Source organism: Carcharodon carcharias (genome assembly GCF_017639515.1).
Source record: "Carcharodon carcharias isolate sCarCar2 chromosome 37 unlocalized genomic scaffold, sCarCar2.pri SUPER_37_unloc_1, whole genome shotgun sequence".
Classification (NCBI taxonomy): Eukaryota; Metazoa; Chordata; class Chondrichthyes; order Lamniformes; family Lamnidae; genus Carcharodon; species Carcharodon carcharias.
The window spans coordinates 94,123-115,000 of NW_024470758.1; the positions used below are offsets into that span (position 1 = coordinate 94,123).

Sequence of the window (20,878 nt, forward strand, 5' to 3'; positions counted from 1 at the left end):
GAGAGAGGCAGAAAGAGAGCGAGAGAGGCAGAAAGAGAGAGTGAGAGAGGCAGAGAGAGAGAGAGGGGCAGAGAGAGAGAGAGGGGCAGAAAGAGAGAGCAAGAGAGGCAGAGAGAGAGAGAGGGGCAGAGAGAGAGAGTGAGAGAGCAGAGAGAGAGAGAGGGGCAGAAAGAGAGAGAGCGAGAGAGCAGAGAGAGAGAGAGGGGCAGAAAGAGAGAGAGCGAGAGAGGGGCAGAGAGAGGGAGAGAGGGGCAGAGAGAGAGAGAGGCAGAGAGAGAGAGAGAGGCAGAGAGAGAGAGAGGGAGGGGCAGAGAGAGAGGGGGGCAGGGAGAGAGAGATGGGCAGAGAGAGAGATGGGCAGAGAGAGAGAGAGGGCAGAGAGAGGGAGTGAGGGGCAGAGAGAGAGGGCAGAGAGAGAGAGAGAGGCAGAGAGAGAGGGGCAGAGAGAGAGAGAAAGAGAGGGGCAGAAAGAGGGAGAGAGGGGCAGAGAGAGAGGGGCAGAGAGAGAGAGAGGCAGAGAGATAGAGGGGGGGACAAAAAGAGGCGGGAAGAGAGAGAGGGCAGAGAGAGAGAGAGCAGAGAGAGAGGGACAGAGAGAGAGAAGGGGGGGACAAAAAGAGGGGGGAAGAGAGAGAGGGGAAAAGGGGGAGAGGGGTAAAGAGGGGAAAGGAAGGGGAGAGAAAGCGGGGGAAGGAAAGAGTGAGAGAGAAGGTGGGAGAGGAAGAGAGAAAGAGAGAGATAGGGAGGGAGGGAGGGAGGGAAAGAGAGAAAGGGAGGGGGCGAGAGAGAGAGAAAAAGGGAGAGAGAGAGAAATAGAGAGAGGGGGAGGGGTGAGTGAGATATCTCATAAATGAAACATCTGAGAATGAATCAGCCACTTGACAAACAATCAACCTTCAAGAATTTAAGCTGGGTGGACATTGAACTCGATTGTGTTGTGGCTCATCCACGTCGATCCATGGGTCTCGCTCCATTGACCCTCAACCCCCAACCCTGGAAAGAGCGATCTCCAGCACTGGGACTCTTAACCTCTGACCCCTGGAGCAAGGCCCCCTCAGCTTGAAGGCAGAGAGCTTCTAGCACTTTCCTTCCATTTCCGGCCTCCCTCCCGGGGTCCGGGAAACCGCCTCGGGTCTGTTTCGGGGTTGGGAACAGGCGGTTCCCGCTGCCCGAAACCCATAACGTTAACAACAGGGCGAGAGGAAGGTTGAAGGTCAGCCGGAGGTCAAAGTTCTCCCCCTTTCCTACCGCAACCCCCCCCACACCCCCACACCCCCACACAACGGGATCGCCCTGGGAATCTAAATCATCGTCTCCATTGCCCCGATGGAACTCCCAGTTACCACGGCGAGTGGGGCGGGGTGGGAAGCGGAGATGAAACTTGCATTTCTGTAGCGCCCTTCGCCACCTCAGGACGTGTTCCCAAAGGGCGCTTTCGGAGCGGAGCAATGCAGGAAACGGGGCGGCCGGCTCGCGCACAGCAAGATCCCACAAACAGCAACGTGGTAACGGCCCATCGGGTCATCAGGTTTTGTTTTTACGGGGAGGGGGTGTTGGGTGGGGTGGGGGGCAGGGGGGGGGGCTGGAGAATTCCCTCCCCGCTGCCCACCCCCCCCCCCCACCCCACACTTCTTCCACTAGTGGCCGTGGGATCTTTTACACCCACCCGAGGGGGCAGGCTGTGGAGGGCCATACAGCCGCCATTTTGCCTGACAGTCGGCACCTCTGACAGTGCTGCACCGACAGGGTCGGCCTGCATTACGAGCTGAAGCCTCCGGAGGAGCTTGTGGCTCGAATCCAGGGACTCCCGACTCGGAGCGCTCCATCCGACGGACTGAATTTAACCCCTTCAGCAAACCCCCCCCCAACCACCCCGGCACCTTTCTGCGCTGTGCACCCACCCCCCCACAACCCTCACCCCGCCCCTGACCCCCCACCCCCCCCCACCCCCAACACACACCCGCCCCTTCCCTTGCCCGCCCCCCTCGTAGGCCGAGATATCCTCCCTGAACCCGGTCACTCCAGGAGCGCTCCGGAGTGATTCCTCCATGAGTTGGAATTTACCGGAAATATCTGCATGATCCAGCATTTATTTTGACCTTTACAGTGTTGTATAAGTGACAACGCCTTCAGTGTAAAGGCACACCCACTTACACTTTCTCTAACCACCGGTAGAGACAGTGGCTGTGAAATGTGGCCTAGCTTTGAAGTGACTGCTCCTTTTGTCACTCTGAGCACTGCTGCTCTAGGGGTAAACAGTGGCTCCAGGGCCCCGGGTTAATATCCCACCCGCTCTTCTCCCAATACGGGACGTGGGACCCTTTACACCCGCTTGAGGGGGCAGGCCCCGGGGGCCTGGGTTCAATGACACTCCCAAAATGTTCAGCACACCCTCAGTACTGACCCTCTGACAGTGCAGCACTCCCTCAGTACTGACCCTCCGACAGTGCAGCACTCCCTCAGTACTGACCCTCCGACAGTGCAGCACTCCCTCAGTACTGACCCTCCGACAGTGCAGCACTCCCTCAGTACTGACCCTCTGACAGTGCAGCACTCCCTCAGTACTGACCCTCCGACAGTGCAGCACTCCCTCAGTACTGACCCTCTGACAGTGCAGCACTCCCTCAGTACTGACCCTCCGACAGTGCAGCACTCCCTCAGTACTGACCCTCTGACAGTGCAGCACTCCCTCAGTACTGACCCTCCGACAGTGCAGCACTCCCTCAGTACTGACCCTCTGACAGTGCAGCACTCCCTCAGTACTGACCCTCCGACAGTGCAGCACTCCCTCAGTACTGACCCTCTGACAGTGCAGCACTCCCTCAGTACTGACCCTCCGACAGTGCAGCACTCCCTCAGTACTGACCCTCCGACAGTGCAGCACTCCCTCAGTACTGACCCTCTGACAGTGCAGCACTCCCTCATTACTGACCCTCCGGCAGTGCAGCACTCCCTCGGTGCTGACCCTCTGACAGTGCAGCACTCCCTCAGTACTGACCCTCCGACAGTGCAGCACTCCCTCGGTGCTAACCCTCTGACAGCGCAGCACTCCCTCAGTACTGACCCTCCGACAGTGCCACACTCCCTCAATACTGACCCTCCGACAGAGCAGCACTCCCTCAGTACTGACCCTCTGACAGTGCAGCACTCCCTCAGTACTGACCCACTGACAGTGCAGGACTCCGTCAGTACTGACCCTCTGACAGTGCAGCACTCCTTCAGTACTGACCCTCTGACAGTGCAGCGCTCCTTCAGTACTGACCCTCCGACAGTGCAGCACTCCCTCAGTACTGACCCTCCGACAGTGCAGCACTCCTTCAGTACTGACCCTCCGACAGAGCAGCACTCCCTCAGTACTGACTCTCCGACAGTGCAGCACTCCTTCAGTACTGACCCTCCGACAGAGCAGCACTCCCTCAGATCTGACCCTCCAGCAGTGCAGCACTCCCTCAGTACTGACCCTCCGACAGAGCAGCACTCCCCCAGTACTGACCCTCCGACAGTGCAGCACTCCCTCAGTACTGACCCTCCGACAGTGCAGCGCTCCCTCGATAGAGAATGGGACTAAGTACAATGTGCTGGGAAAAGAGCCATGATGAGTGAAGGGCCTCCTCCTACTTTTGGTGCTTCTGTGCTCTCCAGGTTGGAAAGTGAATTATTCTCAGGGAATCCGATATAAATCAGCTTCCTGGGCAGGCTGGCGGTGAAACAGGGGCTGAGATCAGCTCATACTTGGCAGCAGTTGTCACTCTTCCCTATTTGGTCTCAGGCGACTTTCTCTTTTACTTCGAGCTGTTTGGGAATTTCTGAAATGTAAACTGACCACTCAGGCTCTGTCTCTCCCTCTCTCTCTCTCTCTTGTTTTACTATTCCTGTCTTTCCCGCTTCGTTCAGGGCTAGGGTTCCTCTCTGGCTTCCTGAGGCCAACCTTCGTCTCTGAAGTGATTGCTCGGGGTCGGCGGGGAGCTGGGGTGTTGGGGTGGGTTGCTCCTGCATGTGGGATCATGCTGTGCGCTTGATCAATCATTGCCGTTTGCTGGTCTGGCCTGGCAACTGGGACTCCAGTTCGGAACTGCCAATCACTGTGGGGAGCCCTTTTCTTTTGAGACAACAGGGAGAGAAGATACCGCCAGAGCGAGAGATAGAGAGAGCGGGAGTGCAAACGACAGAGCGAGAGAGCTAGAGTGGGAGCTAATCGCGCAAGCGAGAGAGAGCGCGCAAGCGAGAGAGAGAGTGCACAAGCGAGAGCGAGTCCACGAGAGAGAGAGAGCACAAGCGCGGGAGAGAGTGCACAAGCGAGAGAGAGAAAGAGCACAAGCGAGAGAAAGAGAGCGCGCAAGCAAGAGAGAGAGAGAGCGCGCAAGCGAAAGAGCGCGCGCAAGTGAGTGCACAAGCGAGAGAGAGAACGAGCGTGCAAGCGAGAGAGAGAGTGCGAGAGAGAGAGAGTGCGCTAGTGAGAGAGAGAGCGTGCAAGCGAGAGAGAGAGAGTGCATGGCAGAGAGAGTGCGCTAGCGAGAGAGAGAGAGCGCGCAAGAGAGAGTGCGCTAGCGAAAAAGAGCGCGTGCAAGCGAGAGAGAGAGAGTGCGCTAGCGAGAGAGAGAGAGAATGTGCTAGTGAGAGAGAGTGCACTAGTGAGAGAGAGAGAGTGCAAGCGAGAGAGAGAGAGAGTGCAAGCGAGAGACACTAGCAAGAGAGCGAGACATGAATACAGACAGAGAGTAAAATCCCATAGGCTGTTTACTCGTGTCCTTGCCAATCTAACGATGATGTCTACCTTGACTCTGCTCATGTTGCTCTCTTGGCGCCGAGCCAGAAAGATCCGCATTTCGAAAGCACCTGACACCACCTCACAAGGTCTCAAAGTGCTTCACAGCCAACAAAGTCCTTTCTTCTCAAACCCTGAAGTGCATTCACTGTCGCAAAGCGGGTAAGGAGGCAGCCAATTTACACACAGCAAGATCTCACAGGCAGCAAGGCGGCGATGCCCAGATTGGGCCCAGAGGCCACTGATCATGGTGGAGGCTTGTTGGCTCGACCATCACTGCCATCCCCTACCCCTCGAGGCTTGAGGGCAAAAGCCAGGCTGGGTGCGCCCGGTGCCAATGCTGAGGGAGTGCTGCCCTGTCAGTGGTGCCGTTTCTCTCACAGGAAGTTAATTTAGTTTAAGTTATTCTTTCACAGCATGTGCTGGCGAGGCCCAGCATTTATTGCCCACCCCTAATTGCCCTCAAACTGAGTGGCTCGCTTGGCCATTTCAGAGTCACGCACATCGCTGTGGGGTCTGGAGTCACATGTAGGCCCAGACCGGGTAAGGACCGGGTAAAGAGGGGGCATTAGTGAACCAGATGGGGTTTTTACATCAATTGATGATGGTCGTCATGGTCATCATCACTGAGACTAGCTTTATAACTCCAGATTTATTAATTGAATTTAAATTCCACCAGCTGCCCTGATGGGATTTGAACCCATGTCCCCCAGAGCATTAGTCCGAGCCTCTGGGGTCACTAGCCCAGTGACGTTAAGCTGAGCCAATCTCTGGTGGCCAAAAACTCCCAGGGCCTGTATTGGAACCACCCGTTGAGGTTTGGTGACTGCCCTGACTGTGTAGCTCAGGTCTGTGCATAGGCCCTCATCCCCTCAGCTGAGGTAGGCCTCGAGGGCAGTCGACGAGGGCTGTCCAGTGCCTCAGAGCTCTGTCGACGAGGGCAAGAAGATTCAGCCCCTGGGGGGGTGGGGGGTCAGTAACGCCACCTCCCACCCCAGGACAATAGGGTGGCAGTGTTCTTTCTTTACCCTGGCACCATGGAGCAGCATGGCACTGTCGCTGATGTTTGTCAACACACCCGGTTAGTTCCCTCAAGCCCAAGGATCAGCCATTGAGGTCAAAGTGCATGGCGACAGCAGTCCACCCACGCAAACAGCGGGCAGGCAAAGAGGATCCAGGCTCACAGCAATGTGGCTGACTCTCAAATGCCCTCTGAAATGGCCTGGCAAGACACTCAGCCCTATCCAATTGTACTCGAACACAATCTGTAACCTCATGGCCCAGCATATCCCCCACTCTACCATTACCATCAAGGCAGGGGATCAACCCTGGTTCAATGAAGAGTACAGGAGGGCATGTCAGGAGCAGCACCAGGCATACCTAAAAATGAGGTGTCAACCTGGTGAAGCTATAACACAAGGATACTTGTGTTACAAACAGCATAAGCAGCAAGTGATAGACAGAGATAAGCGATCTCACAACCAACAGATCAGATCTAAACTCTGCAGTCCTGCCACATCCAGTCGTGAATGGTCAGGGACGATTAAACAACTCACTGGAGGAGGAGGTTCCGCACATATCCCCATCCTCAATGATGGAGGAGCCCAGCACATCAGTGTAAAAGATAAGGCTGAAGCATTTGCTACAATCTTCAGCCAGAAGTGCTGAGTGGATGATCCATCTCAGCCTCCTCCAGAGGTCCCCAGCATTACAGATGCCAGTCTTCAGCCAATTCAATTCACTCCACATGATATCAAGAAATGGCTGAAGGCACTGGATACAGCAAAGGCTGTGGGCCCTGACAATATTCCAGCAATAGTACTGAAGACTCGTGCTCCAGAACTTGCCGCACCCCCTAGCCAAGCTGTTCCAGTACAGCTACAACACTGACATCTACCCGGCTATGTGGAAAATTGCCCAGGTATGTCCTGTACACAAAAAGCAGGACAAATCCAACCCGGCCAACTACCCCCCATCAGTCTACTCTCCATCATCAGTAAAGTGATGGAAGGGGTCATCAACAGTGCTATCAAGCAGCACTTCATTAGCAATAACCTGCTCACTGATGCCCAGTTTGGGTTCCGCCAGGGCCACTCAGCTCCTGACCTCATTACAGCCTTGGTTCAAACATGGACAAAAGAGCTGAACTCCCAAGGTGAGGTGAGAGTGACTGCCCTTCACATCAAGGCAGCATTTGACCGAGTGTGGCATCAAGGAGCCCTGGCAAAACTGGAGTCAAGGGGAAAACTCTCTGCTGGTTGGAGTCATACCTAGCACAAAGGAAGATGGTTGTGGTTGTTGGAGGTCAATCATCTCAGCTCCAGGACATCACTGCAGGAGTTCCTCAGGGTAGTGTCCTCGGCCCAACCATCTTCAGCTGCTTCATCAATGACCTTCCCTCCATCATATGGTCAGAAGTGGGGATGTTCGCTGATGATTGGACAATGTTCAGCACCATTCGTGACTCCTCAGATACTGAAGCAGTCCATGTCCAAATGCAGCAAGAACTGGACAATATCCAGGCTTGGGCTGACAAGTGGCAAGTAACATTCACACCACACAAGTGTCAGGCAATGACCATCTCCAACAAGAGAGAATCTAACCATCACCCCTTGACATTCAATGGCAATACCATCACTGAATCCCCCACTATCAACATCCTGGGGGTTACCATTGACCAGGATCTGAACTGGACCAGCCATATAAATACTGTGGCTATAAGAACAGGTCAGAGGCTGGGAATCCTGCAACGAGTAACTCACCTCCTGACTCCCAGAGCCTGTCCACCATCTACAAGGCACAAGTCAGGAGTGTGATGGAATACTTCCCACTTGCCTGGATGAGCGCAGCTCCCACAACACTCAAGAAGCTCGACACCATCCAGGACAAAGCAGCCCCGCTTGATTGGCACCCCATCCACAAACATTCACTCCCTCCATCACCGACGCACAGTAGCAGCAGTGTGTGTACCATCTACAAGATGCACTGCAGCAACTCACCAAGGCTCCTTCAGCAGCACCTTCCAAACCTATGACCTCTACCATCTAGAAGGACAAGGGCAGCAGACACATGGGGAATACCACCACCTGCAAGTTCCCCTCTGAGCCACTCACCATCCTGACTTGGAAATATATCGGCCGTTCCTTCACTGTCGCTGGGTCAAAATCCTGGAACTCCCTCCCTAACAGCACAGTGGGTGTACCTACACCACAAGGACTGCAGCAGTTCAAGAAGATAGCTCAGCCCCACCTTCTCAAGGGGCAGCTAGGGATGGGCAATAAAATGCTGGGCCCAGCCAGCGATGCCCACATCCTGTAAGTGAATGAAGAAGGGAGCATTTCTGATGGTCCATGTGTCTCCATGATAACAGAGAAGAGTTGTTATCTGCCCGACCAGTTCATCTATGTTTGTTTCCTGTTTCATAGTATGTAAGGGGGATCTCCAAGATCAGAGTTGCAGCCTCATGACAATCCCAATCCAAATTGAAGAATTTGTAAGCATGTGCAAGCTGCCCTCGCACAGTGTCCCTTTCCCAAAGTCTGATGGGCACAGTTGGAGGTCCTATTATTAACGAGGGAGGCTCGAGGCCCATTGATAATAGAAAAGGAGACCAAAGCACAGCGATAACAGGAGAGGCCTGAGGCCTAGTGATATTGAGAGAGGCCCAGGTCCCAGTGGGGAGGGGAGGTGGGGTGGGGGAGTGGGGGGGGGGTGGTGGGTGTTGGTGGGGGGGAGGACTGAGGCCCATCGACAACTAGGAGGTTAAGGTCCACTAATACCGGAGGCAGCCCCTGGGCTCAGCGATAATGGGGGAAGGTTCAAGGCCTAGCAATGAAGGCCCAGGGTCCAGTGATGCTGGAAGGTCTGATCGAGGGCCAGCAATAATGAGGGAGACACACAAGATCCAAGACTCTGGACATGGTTAACTGATGCAACCTGCTCTAATCCCACTTCCCCATCTCCATTTTTATACTTCCTCCTCAACGGGTTCTCAATTCCCTTTTAAATGGGGATCTAGGCCTCAGGCTCAGTGTTGTGGTAAACGGTGCCAGGTTCCAATGGTCCTCCGAACAACAGCAACAGCCTCTCTAACCAGCACTGACAGCGTATGAACAGTTTCGAGATGTCCCAGAGGGGCAGGGTGAGCTGTAAGGTGCTGTTAGTGTGACAGTTCACTCGAATCAACCCTCCTAGCCCACTTCTCCCCAGGCATTGGGAGTATTTGGCATCACTCAGTCACATAGATAGTGATGTTACAACCAAAGATATACCGTCAATAATCACTGGGCTGCAACACAACGCATTTCCACGAAACTTGCAGAGAAACATGCACGGTGATCTCATAGAAACATATAAAATCCTAACAGGACTAGACAGGGTAGATGCAGGAAGGATGTTCCCGATGGTGGGGGGAGTCCAGAACCAGGGAGCCACAGTCTGGAGGATACAGGGTAGACCATTCAGGACTGAGATGAGGAGAAATGTCTTCACCCAGAGAGTGGTGAGGCTGTGGAATTCGCTACCACAGAAAGTAGTTGAGGCCAAAACATTGTATGTTTTCAAGAAGGAGTTAGATATAGCTCTTGGGGCGAAAGGGGTCAAAGGGTACGGGGAGAAAGCGGGAGCAGGGCTATTGAGTTGGATGATCAACCATGAGCATAATGAATGGTGGAGCAGGCTCGAAGGGCCGAATGGCCTCCTCCTGCTCCTAGTTTCTATGTTTCTAAAAGTGCCATATCCACACTTTAATCTGTGCCCTCAAAGAAGTATTAATTTTTTAGATGCAAATTGATTGTCCTCTATCGGATAGGTGGTGTCAGTACTAAAAGAGACAGGTACCACCAACCCCACTCCGAGCAGGTACAGCACGGGGTTAGATACAGAGTAAATCTCCGTCTGCACTTTCCCCATTAAACACTCCCAGGACAGGTACAGCACGGGGTTAGATACAGAGTAAATCTCCCTCTACACTGTCCCCAACAAACACTCCCAGGACAGGTACAGCACGGGGTTAGATACAGAGTAAAGCTCCCTCTACACTGTCCCCATCAAACACTCCCATGACAGGTACAGCACAGCGTTAGATACAGAGTAAAGTTCCCTCTACACTGTCCCCATCAAACACTCCCATGACAGGTACAGCACGCGGTTAGATACAGAGTAAAGTTCCCTCTACACTGTCCCCATCAAACATTCCCAGGACATGTACAGTACAGGGTTAGATACAGAGTAAATCTCCCTCTGCACCATCCCCATCAAACACTCCCAGGACAGGTACAGCATGGGGTTAGATACAGAGTAAAGCTCCCCCTCACTGCCTCAGCAACCTGGAGATGTTATTGGGGGACTGGGGCGGTGGGAGGCACTGTAGTGCAGGCCAGAGGGCGCCGCCATCTCTCTCTGCCACTCCGCAGAGCCATGGCAGCACAGGGTGAGGGTAGATCCAGGGAGCTGCAGCTTGGCTCGGGGACTGTGCAGATGAAAGCTGTCAGCAGTCACAAAGGCTGTGTAAAGGTCTGGAGTACAGAAGACGGGGCCTGCTTTACCTGTCGAACACCAGGTGGGTGAGAATGGAGCGTAAAGTAGGAAGAGTGCAGCACCCTGCGGACTACTGATTCCCTGAATTCACCCAGACGAGTAACCCCCAAACACAAAAGGGCACAGCCACAGGAACATTGTGAAAGCTTCACACAGCTATCCCCCCCTGGGATCTCAAAGTGCATAGCAACGTCGTAATGAACTTAATTTTAAAAATAAACGCACCCATTCGGGTTACAGGAGTGCTGGGAGCGAGCTGGACTCTACACACTGAGAGGAGGGGCAAGGCAGAGTGGCTATCATCTCTCCCCTGCCATGGCTATAATTGCCCCAAAACCCCAGGCACACCGAGCCTCAATGACTGAGGGGCAGAGGAGAGGGGCAGAGGAGAGGGGCCGACGAAGAGTAGAGGGGAGGAGAGGGGATCAACTGTCTCTCCCTTCCTGGAGGATTTACACTGATTATAAAATAGATTACTGCACCCCCCCCCCACCACACACAAAACAAACTCAGCTGCAAGGCAAGACTGTACCAAACCACCCCCAGCTCAAACAAAAAAACAAAACGATTCTTGCTCCTTATATATATTTATATATTGTAACAAGTCCGATCTTTTTTTGGCTTTGGCAAAACAAGACCATCGCGGGTCCCCAGGAGGGGAGGCTTGTGTCAAAAGGAGAAATGGACTTGGCAGCTACACTTCCTTAAACTGTTTGCCTCTCCCCTCCCTAGTCAGTCGCAGGAGAAGTCTCAGAACCCTGCCCCTCCGGCTCCCTCTCCTCGATCTTGCGAGAGAAACTCTCGGATAGAATGAAACTTTTTGACTCACCATTTTTTGGTGCATTCCACTACGAGCTCCTGGTAGGAAGCGACGAACTGAAATTTGGCTGCTCTTTTGCCCACTCGTTGGAGCCTCTTCCACACCGAGGTCATTTCTCGTGTCTTGTGCTTTTAGCTAAAAAAAATCCCTCGGGCTGTAAACAAACCAAACACCCACCACAGAGAGAGAGAGAGAGAGAGAGAGAAAACAGTTTTGTTTTGTGTTTGGTGGTGGTGGAGGAGGAGGGGGGGTGGTGGTGGGGGTGGTGTAAGAGCAGGAGGTTGCCTTGCAAACAAACTTCACAAGAAATTATATATATCACATGTCTGCAGCCCAGTCACACTTTTCAAATAGAGACCTAATCCACTTTTGTCAATGTTCCCCCAGGGCTACTCCAAGTCAGGAAATGAAACACACACTGAATTCAGTCCACGTCTGTTCTGCCTGGTGTACACTACACCGCGCCCCCCAACCCCCCCAGACCCCAGCCCCAAGCTTCTCCTGTCAATGTCCACAGAGGCAATTCATTTCCCCAGCTCCCTTCCCGACAGTTGCAATCTCTTGATTGAGAAAGGACTTGCAAACTGACCAGCTCCCTCTCGCTCTCTCTCTCTCTCTCTCACTCTGTCTAGCTCTGCCCCTCCTCTTTCCTTAGTCCTGCCTTATGTGTGTCACCGCTGCATAAACTGATGTAAACCACCCTTCAGAGAGACTCAGCACCGATCCAGATAAGCCTTTTACCTCTCTCTCTGAGAGAGAGAGATACACACACACACACACACACACACCAGGCAACAATAACCTGCATTCATATAGCGCCTTATTCCTCCCCCCCCCCCCCCCCACCCCCAACACACTTTTTTCTTTCACGGGATGTGGGAGTCGCTGGCAAGGCCAGCATTTCTTGCCCCACCCACCCCCCACCCCCACAAAAAATGCCCCTTCAGCTGAGTGGCTCTCAGAGGGAGTTAACAGTCAGCCACAGTGCCGTGGGTGTGGAGTCTGGATTCACGCGTGTAAGGACAGCAGGGTTCCTTCCGATTAGTGAACCAGATGGGGGTTTTTTTTACACAATCGATGATGATTTCAAAGTCACTACAGACTAGCTTTATAATTCCAGATTTATTAACTGAGTTTAAATTCCATCAGAAGCGTTTGGCTACAAGGCTACAGGCCTAGAGCTGGAAAATGGGATTACAATACTTAGGTACTTGTTTGACCGGCACACACTCGATGGGCTGAAGGGCCTTTTTCCTGTGCTGCAGACCCCTATGACTCTATGTGGTGGGATTTGAACCCATCCCCCCCCCCCCACCACGATCCTGGGCCTCGGGATTATTAGTCTGGTAACATTACCACTACACTGTCCCACACACCAGTTCTAACCATAAGACATAGGAGCAGAAATCAGGCCATTCGGCCCATCGAGTCTGCTCCACCATTCAATCATGGCTGATAAGTTTCTCAACCCCCCCCCCCACCATTCTCCCGCCTTCTCCCCATGGCATTTGCCTTCCTAACTACCGACTCAACCCAGGCCATGATCAGGTAATCCAGCAGACGAAGGCCCGTGAGAGGACCTGGTGTGAGAAGTCAAGAGAGGGACAGACCAACTGTACCCACAGGCCGGGGCAAAGCAGCCCCATCAATATAGAAACAGGAGGAACAAAAGCAGAACATGCTGGACAAACTCAGCAGGTCTGACAGCGCCCGTGGAGAGAGAAACCGAGTTAATGTTTCGAGTCCGTATGACTCTTATTCAGAACTCCGTGACTCTTCTTTCAAGTCATACAGACTCGAAACGTTAACTCCGTCTCTCTCTCTCTCTCTCTCCACAGATGCTGCCAGACCTGCTGAGTTTTCCCAGCGTTTTCTGTTTTTGTATCAGGTTTCCAGCATCCGCAGTATTTTGCTTTTAGCTACAGAAACAGGAGGAGGCCATTCAGCCCCTCGAACCCCTTCCGGCCATTCAACGAGATCACGGCTGATCTGTATCTTAACATCGCCTTAGTTCCCGAGCCCTCTTAGCGCAACAAAAATATTCTATCAATCGCAGCTTGGAAATGTTCAATTGATCTTCAGACTGGACAGCTTTTTGCGGGGGGATGGGGGTGGGGAGAGATTTCCCAGATTCCCACTCCCCTCTGTGTGAGGAAGCACTTCCTGACATCACCCCCCGAACGGCCTGGCTCTCGTTTTAAGGTTCGGCCCCCACTTTGTTCTGAACTGCACCCGCCCCACCCCCAAACAACCTGAGGAAACAGTTTCTCTCTACCGTCGACCCTCTCAAATCCTTCAATCATCTTAAACCCCTGGACTAGATTGCCCCTTGACCCCCTACGCCCGTGGGAATAAAAGCCCAGGCTGTGCGGCCTGTCCTCGCAATTTAACCCTTTAAGCATAGGGATCGTTCTGGTGAATCTGTGAGCGCTGCGTCCAAGGCCGAAGTGTCCTTCCTGAGGTGCGGGGCCCAGAACCGAACCCGGTTACTCCAGGTAGGGGTGGGGAGGGGGTAAAAACAAAATAACTGCGGATGCTGGAAATCCAAAACAAAAACAAAAACAGAATTACCTGGAAAAACTCAGCAAGTCTGGCAGCATCGGCGGAGAAGAAAAGAGTTGACGTTTCGAGTCCTCAGGGGTAGTTTGACCAGTTTTATATAAACTGTAACATAACTCCCACCCCCTTTGGATTGAAGACCCCTTGAGATAAAGGATAATCTCCCATTAGACTTTTTAATTACATTTTGTACTTGGCCTCCAGTTTCTAGCGATTTGTAAATTTGTACGTCCAAATCTCCCTGCTCCTCCATCTGGTAGCGTTAAAAATGAACAATTCTAGCTTGCCTTCCTTGGATCCAGAGTGAATTCCCTCGACTGTTCCTCAGGTCGAACTGTAGACACCAGAGCCTGGCCCGCTCCCTCAGTCTGTCGCTATTCTTTAGCAACATGCTGCTCCCCTCTGTCTCCATTGGTGGGACAAGGACTGGGGGTGGGGGACACAGGTTTTAAGGTTTTGGGTGAGGAAGGGGGGGATGTGAGGAGGAAGGATTTTAACGCAGCGAGTGATCGCGGCCCGGAACTCACTGCCCACGAGGCGGGGAGAGGTGGAAGCGGAGACGATGAATGATTCCGAGAGGAAATTGGGTGGGCGCTCGAGGGAAATAACCGTGCAGGGATACGGGGGTAGAGCAGGGGGGAATGGGACTGACTGCATTGTACGGAGAGCTAGCATGAAATCGAAGGGCTGAATGGCCAGCTGTGCTGTGCCGACTCTATGACAGCAAGATTCCACAAACAGCAATGTGATAATGATGAGATTATCTACTTTTAGTTATGGTGGTTGAGGGGTAAATATTGGCTCCAATACACTGGGAAGAACAACACTCCTTCTCCCGAACACACTTCCTCCAATAGTGCCCGTGGGAACTTTTACATCCAACCAAGAGGGCAGATGGGACTTCCGGTTCATGTCTCAACTGAAAAGCAGTGCAGCTCTCCCTCAGTACTGACCCTCACACAGGTCTGCACTCCCTCAGTACTGACCCTCCGACAGTGCAGCACTCCCTCAGTACTGACCCTCCGACAGTGCAGAACTCCCTCAGTACTGACCCTTCGACAGCGCAGCATTCCCTCAGTACTGACCCTCCGACATTGCAGAATTCCCTCAGTACTGACCCTCCGACAGTGCAGCACTCCCTCAGTACTGACCCTCCGACAGTGCAGCACTCCCTCAGTACTGACCTTCTAACAGTGCAGAAATCCCTCAGTACTGACCCTCTGACAGTGCAGCATTCCCTCAGTACTGACCCTCCGACAGTGCAGCACTCCCTCAGTACTGATCCTCTAACAGTGCAGCACTCCCTCAGTACTGACCCTCTGACAGTGCAGCACTCCCTCAGTACTGACCCTCTGACAGTGCAGCACTCACTCAGTACTGACCCTCCGACAGTGCAGCACTTCCTCAGTATTGACCCTCTGACAGTGCAGCACTCCCTCAGTATTGACCCTCCGACAGTGCAGCACTCCCTCAGTACTGACCCTCTGACAGTGCAGCACTCCCTCAGTATTGACCCTCCGACAGTGCAGCACTCCCTCAGTACTGACCCTCCGACAGTGCAGCACTCCCTCAGTATTGACCCTCCAACAGTGCAGCACTCCCTCAGTACTGACCCTCTGACAGTGCAGCACTCCCTCATTACTGACCCTCTGAGAGTGCAGCACTCCCTCAGTAATGACCCTCTGACAGCGCAGCACTCCCTCAGTACTGACCCTCCGACAGTGCAGCACTCCCTCAGTACTGACCCTCCGACAGTGCAGCACTCCCTCAGTACAGACTCTCCGACAGCGCAGCACTCCCTCAGTATTAACCCTCTGACAGTACAGCACGCCCTCAGTACTGACCCTTCAACAGTGCAGCGCTCCCTCAGTACTGACCCTCCGACTGTACAGCGCTCCCTCAGTACTGACCCTCCGACAGTGCAGCACTCCCTCAGTATTGAACCTCCGACAGTGCAGCACTCCCTCAGTATTGTCCCTCCGACAGTGCAGCACTCCCTCAGTACTGACCCTCTGACAGTGCATCACTCCCTCAGTACTGACCCTCCGACAGGGCAGCACTCCCTCAGTACAGAGCCTCCGACAGTGCAGCACTCCCTCAGTATTGACCCGCTGACAGTGCAGCACTCCCTCAGTACTGACCCTCTGACAGTTCAGCACTCCCTCAGTGCTGACCCTCTGACAGTGCATCACTCCCTCAGTTCTGACCCTCCGACAGTGCAGCACTCCCTCAGTACTGACCCTCCGACAGTGCAGCACTCCCTCAGTACTGACCCTTCAACAGTGCAGCACTCTCTCAGTACTGACCCTCTGACAGTGCATCACTCCCTCAGTACTGACCCTCCGACAGGGCAGCACTCCCTCAGTACAGAGCCTCCGACAGTGCAGCACTCCCTCAGTATTGACCCGCTGACAGTGCAGCACTCCCTCAGTACTGACCCTCTGACAGTTCAGCACTCCCTCAGTGCTGACCCTCTGACAGTGCATCACTCCCTCAGTTCTGACCCTCCGACAGTGCAGCACTCCCTCAGTACTGACCCTCCGACAGTGCAGCACTCCCTCAGTACTGACCCTTCAACAGTGCAGCACTCCCTCAGTACTGACCCTCCGACAGTGCAGCACTCCCTCGGTACTGACTGTCCGACAGTGCAGCACTCCCTCAGTTCTGACCCTCCGACAGTGCAGCACTCCCTCAGTACTGACCCTCCGACAATGCAGTGCTGTTTCAGTTACTGTTCAGTTACTGACCTGCGACAGAGCAGCACTCCCTCAGTACTGGCCCTCCCACAGTGCAGCGCTCCCTCAGTACTGACCCTCCGACATTGCAGTGCTGTTTCAGTTACTGACCTGCCTCAGAGCAGCACTCACTCAGTACTGACCCTCTGACAGTGCAGCACTCCCTCACTATTTCCCCTCTGCTCACCTAATCACATGGTTTATGGACTCATCTCTGGATTGTGTCTCGAACCCACGATCTTCTGACTCGGGTAAGAGGGAGTGAGGGATACCAGTTGATCCAAGCTGCCGTACTCTGTCTCCGTCACTTTATAGCTTGCACCTCCTCTGTTCCTTGGTGATGTTACAATAATAGCTGAGAGAGTAAGTTGTGCCGAGGATACAAAGAGCCTGCAAAGGAATATGGATAGGCTAAGTGCGTGTGCAACGATAGTGCATCATGTTCAACATGTGAGTTGTTCACTTTGGCAGGAAGATTAGAAAAGGAAAATATTATTTAAATGGAGAGAGGCTGTAGACTGCTGTAGTACAGTGGGATCTGGTGCTTGTAGATGAATCACAAAAAGTTAACATACAAGTGCAGCAAGTAATTAGGAAGGCAAAATGCATGTTGGCCTTTATTGCAAGGGGGATGGGATATAAAAGTATGGAAGCCTTGCTACAGATGTACAGAGTCTTGGTGAGATGGCCCCTAGTGTATGGGGTGCAGTTTGGGTCTCCTCACTTAAGGAGGGGTCCTTCTTCTTAGGCCGTCTCCTCGGGATTGAGGATGACTTGCTTCCACTCTGGTTTGATGGGGTCCGAGATGGCCGGCAAGTCCGATGCCGACTCTCTCTCACGCTGGGCGGGCAGTGCTGGAAGGGTTGGGTTTGGAGGGTCCTCTTCCGCGCCTCGGTCTCACCTCTACACGCGTCCAGCGAAGACCCTCGATGTCTTCTGTGCTGTCCCAGATGAGCCTTCTCCAATTTGGTTTGTCACAAGCTGGACATTCCCAGGAGTCGGCGTGGGAAGGGGGGCGGTGGGGGGGGGGGGTGGGGGAGGTGTTTGACCCCTTCGGGATTCTTTGAGGACATCCTTAAAGACTTCCCGGTGTTCCACCCGGGAGTCTCCTGCCGCGTCCGAATTCCGGGCAGAGCAGTTGCTTCGGGAGCGTGGGCTCAGGCCTATGGCCGACGTGTCTCACACAGCGGAGCTGGTTTTGAGCGACTGGTGCCTCGACGCTTGTCGTGTTGGCTCGGGAACGGGCGCTGGGGGTTGGGCCCGCCTTCATTGCCACTGGGTTTGGAGGGTCTTGCGAAGACCCCGCTGGTGGTAGCGCGGCGATGGTTTGAGGTACCCGCCGTTGGCTGTCCAAGCCTCCGAAGCCTATAGGAGCAGGAGGGTCACTGCTGCCCCTGACTTTAGTATTGGGCTTGAGATCGCAATCTGCAAATACTCGTCCTCCGTCAGATGAAGGCTGTACTGGCACATTGGAAGCGATGAAGACTTGCACCTTCATCGAGAGGAGGATCCTAAGATGTGGAATATGGTCCCACGTTTGCCAGGATGTCACCATTGATCTTAATCGACGCGGGGGTAGGGGGAGGAGGTACTTTGGTGTGGGAGCTGGTTAAGAGAGGACCTCAGTTTACCAGGCCCATTTTCTCACCGGCCTCAGAGGCGGCGACCCTGAGCTAGCTTTCTGAGTGAGCGCTTCCACGGCCCGAGTGTTTAAATGGGAAACGTGTAACGAAAAGGACTGTTGGCCCCCTCGAGAGTGAGGCTGGGGCATTAATAATGGGAAACAAGGACATGGTGGGTGGAAGGGTTGATCACATGGTCCGTGTCCATCTAGAAGACTTTGAAAACTTCCCAAAGATTTTTTTAAACACGGTTTCCCTTTCACAAAACCATGTGGACTCTGCCAGCCCCCACTATGAGTTTCTCCGTACCCTGCTATGACCTCCCTAACAAAGATATTTGAAAATTAAGAGGTGAAAGGGAGGGGGGCAGGAGGTGCGGTGGACTGGGGGTGGGGGAGGACTTTAAAATGATCACCACCACCAGGGAAAATGTAATGGGAAAACTAATGGGCCTAAAGGTCGACAAGTCCGTGGATCCTAAAAGAGGTGGCTGCTGGGAGAGTAGAGGCATTGGTCATAATCTTCCAAAATTCCTTAGAATCTGGAAGCGTCCCTGCGGATTGGAAAATAACAAACATGACATCTTTATTCAAGAAAGAAGGGAGGCAGAACGCAGAAATTGATAGGCCTATGAGCCATAGGCCATAGGCAAATTAGACCATAAGACCATAAGACATAGGAGCAGAAATTAGGCCATTCGGCCCATCGAGTCTGCTCCACCATTCAGTCATGGCTGATAAGTTTCTCAACCCCATTCTCCCGCCTTCTCCCCATAACCTTTGACCCCCTTACCAATCAAGAACCTATCTATCTCGCTCTTAAATACACTCAATGACCTGGCCTCCACAGCCTTCTGTGGCAATGAATTCCATAGATTCACCACTCTCTGGCTAAAGAAGTTTCTCCTCATCTCTGTTCTAAAAGGTCTTCCCTTTACTCTGAGGCTGTGCCCTCGGGTCCTAGTCTCTCCTACTAATGGAAACATCTTCCCCACGTCCACTCTATCCAGGCCTTTCAGTATTCTGTAAGTTTCATTCAGATCCCCCCTCATCCTTCTAAGCTCCATCGAGTATAGACCCAGAGCCCTCAAACGTTCCTCATATGTTAAGCCTTTCATTCCTGGGATTGTTCTCGTGAACCTCCTCTGGACCCTCTCCAGGGCCAGCACATCCTTCCTGAGATACGGGGCCCAAAATTGCTCACAATATTCTAAACGTGGTCTGACCAGGGCCTTATAAAGCCTCAGCAGCACATCCCTGCTTTTATATTCTAGTCCTCTCGAAATAAATGCCAACATTGCATTTGCCTTCCTAACTACGGACTCAACTTGCAAGTTAACCTTAAGAGAATCCTGGACTAGGACTCTTGATGAGGCTATAGCAGGATACTTAGAAAATCATAGTGGGGTCTGGCAAAGTCCACATGGTTTTGTGAAAGGGAAACCGTGTTTAAAAAATTTATTAGAGTTCTTTGAAGAAGTAGCCAGCAAGGCGGATAAAGGGGAACCTGTAGATGTGGTGCACTTGGGTTTCCAAAAAGCATTTGATAAGTTGCCATGTCAAAGGCTACAATGCAAAATAAGAGTCCCGTGGTGTAAGGGGGGTAACTTTAGCCTGGATAATAGATAGGGCAGCTGACAGGAAGCAGAGAGTAGGGATAAATCGATCTTTTTCAGGTTGGCAAGCCGCAACTAGTAGAGTGCCACAGGGATCAGTGCCAGGACCTCAACTATCTACAACGATGACTTGGATGAAGGAACCAGATGTTTGCCGACGACACCAGTGGCAGGATTTTCTGGCCCTGCCCACAGTGGGCACCACCGTGGGCGGGAGGGGAAAATTTGGAGAGCGGTCAAAAGTCAACTGACTATGACTGAGGTCGGAGTGCTTTTGGTTTTGGGTTCTAGGCGGCGTGGGGTGAACAGTTTCCGGCCTGCCCTGTAGATTATCTCCAGGCCGGTGGGTAAGTCGCTGGGCGTGAAGGGCAGGATCGCCACAACGGAGAGCGTTGTTGAAATGACGCAGCCTTGTTTGACCCCAGTCTTCACCGTGATGGCTCCGTTGGCGAGGATCACGGCTTGCATGCCACCGTGAAGTAGGCAGAGGATGGTGGCAAATTTCTGAGGGTGGCCAGATGTGAGGAGGACACCCCATAAGCCTTTGCGGTTAACAGGGTCAAAGGCTATTGCGGGGGTAAAAAAGACCACGTATGGGTGGTTGGTGCTTGCGCTGGAGGTGGTTGAGAGAAAATACCCTCCGCTGATTCCTGGGACGAAGGGGGGTTTGTCTTACAAGGAAAAGTTGGGCAGTTTGGGCCTGCGCTCATTGCAGTTTAGAAGAACAAGAGGCGATCTTACTGAAACGTAGAAGATCCTGAGGGGACTCGACAAGGTGGATGCTGGGAGGATGTTTCCCCTCGTGGAGGAGTCTAGGATTAGGGGGCACATTTCCAAAATAAGGGCTCCTCCCCTTTTGTAAGGGCCTTAGGAGGTGAAGCTATCGTCACAGTTTGAATGCCAAGTTTGCTAACCAATCGAATGCTCTGCTGAAGAGCAAGTGCAAGAGTGACTTTTGGCCGCTTCCCTGTCATATTTATTTTCATTCATACTTATTTATTTTTATTTTTTATTCATTCATTGTTTTATCCTTTTTCCTTAGCCCCAAACCACTGCCCCACCCCACCCACCCCCATAGGGTGTTTCTGTTTTTAAATATATTCACGCGTCGCTGGCCGGGCCCAGCGTTTATTGCCCATCCCTAATTGCCCCCTTGAGGAGGTGGGGGTGAGCCGCTGCAGCCCCTGTGGTGTAGGTACACCCACTGTGCGGTTAGGGAGGGAG

General features: G+C 53.1%; 1 protein-coding gene across 1 annotated transcript in view; it reads right to left on the bottom strand.

Moving 5' to 3' along the window:
- The window catches only part of LOC121274488 (EH domain-binding protein 1-like protein 1), a gene marked incomplete at its 3' end in the record, with an annotated part of 69,409 nt that extends 57,831 nt beyond the window's left edge, over positions 1 to 11,578 (bottom strand). Inside the window, exon 1 of the mRNA XM_041181827.1 lies at positions 11,133 to 11,578. Within this exon, the coding sequence (XP_041037761.1) occupies positions 11,133 to 11,236 (104 nt within the window). The remainder of the gene's footprint in view (positions 1 to 11,132) is intronic.
- Between the last annotated feature and the right edge of the window lie 9,300 nt (positions 11,579 to 20,878).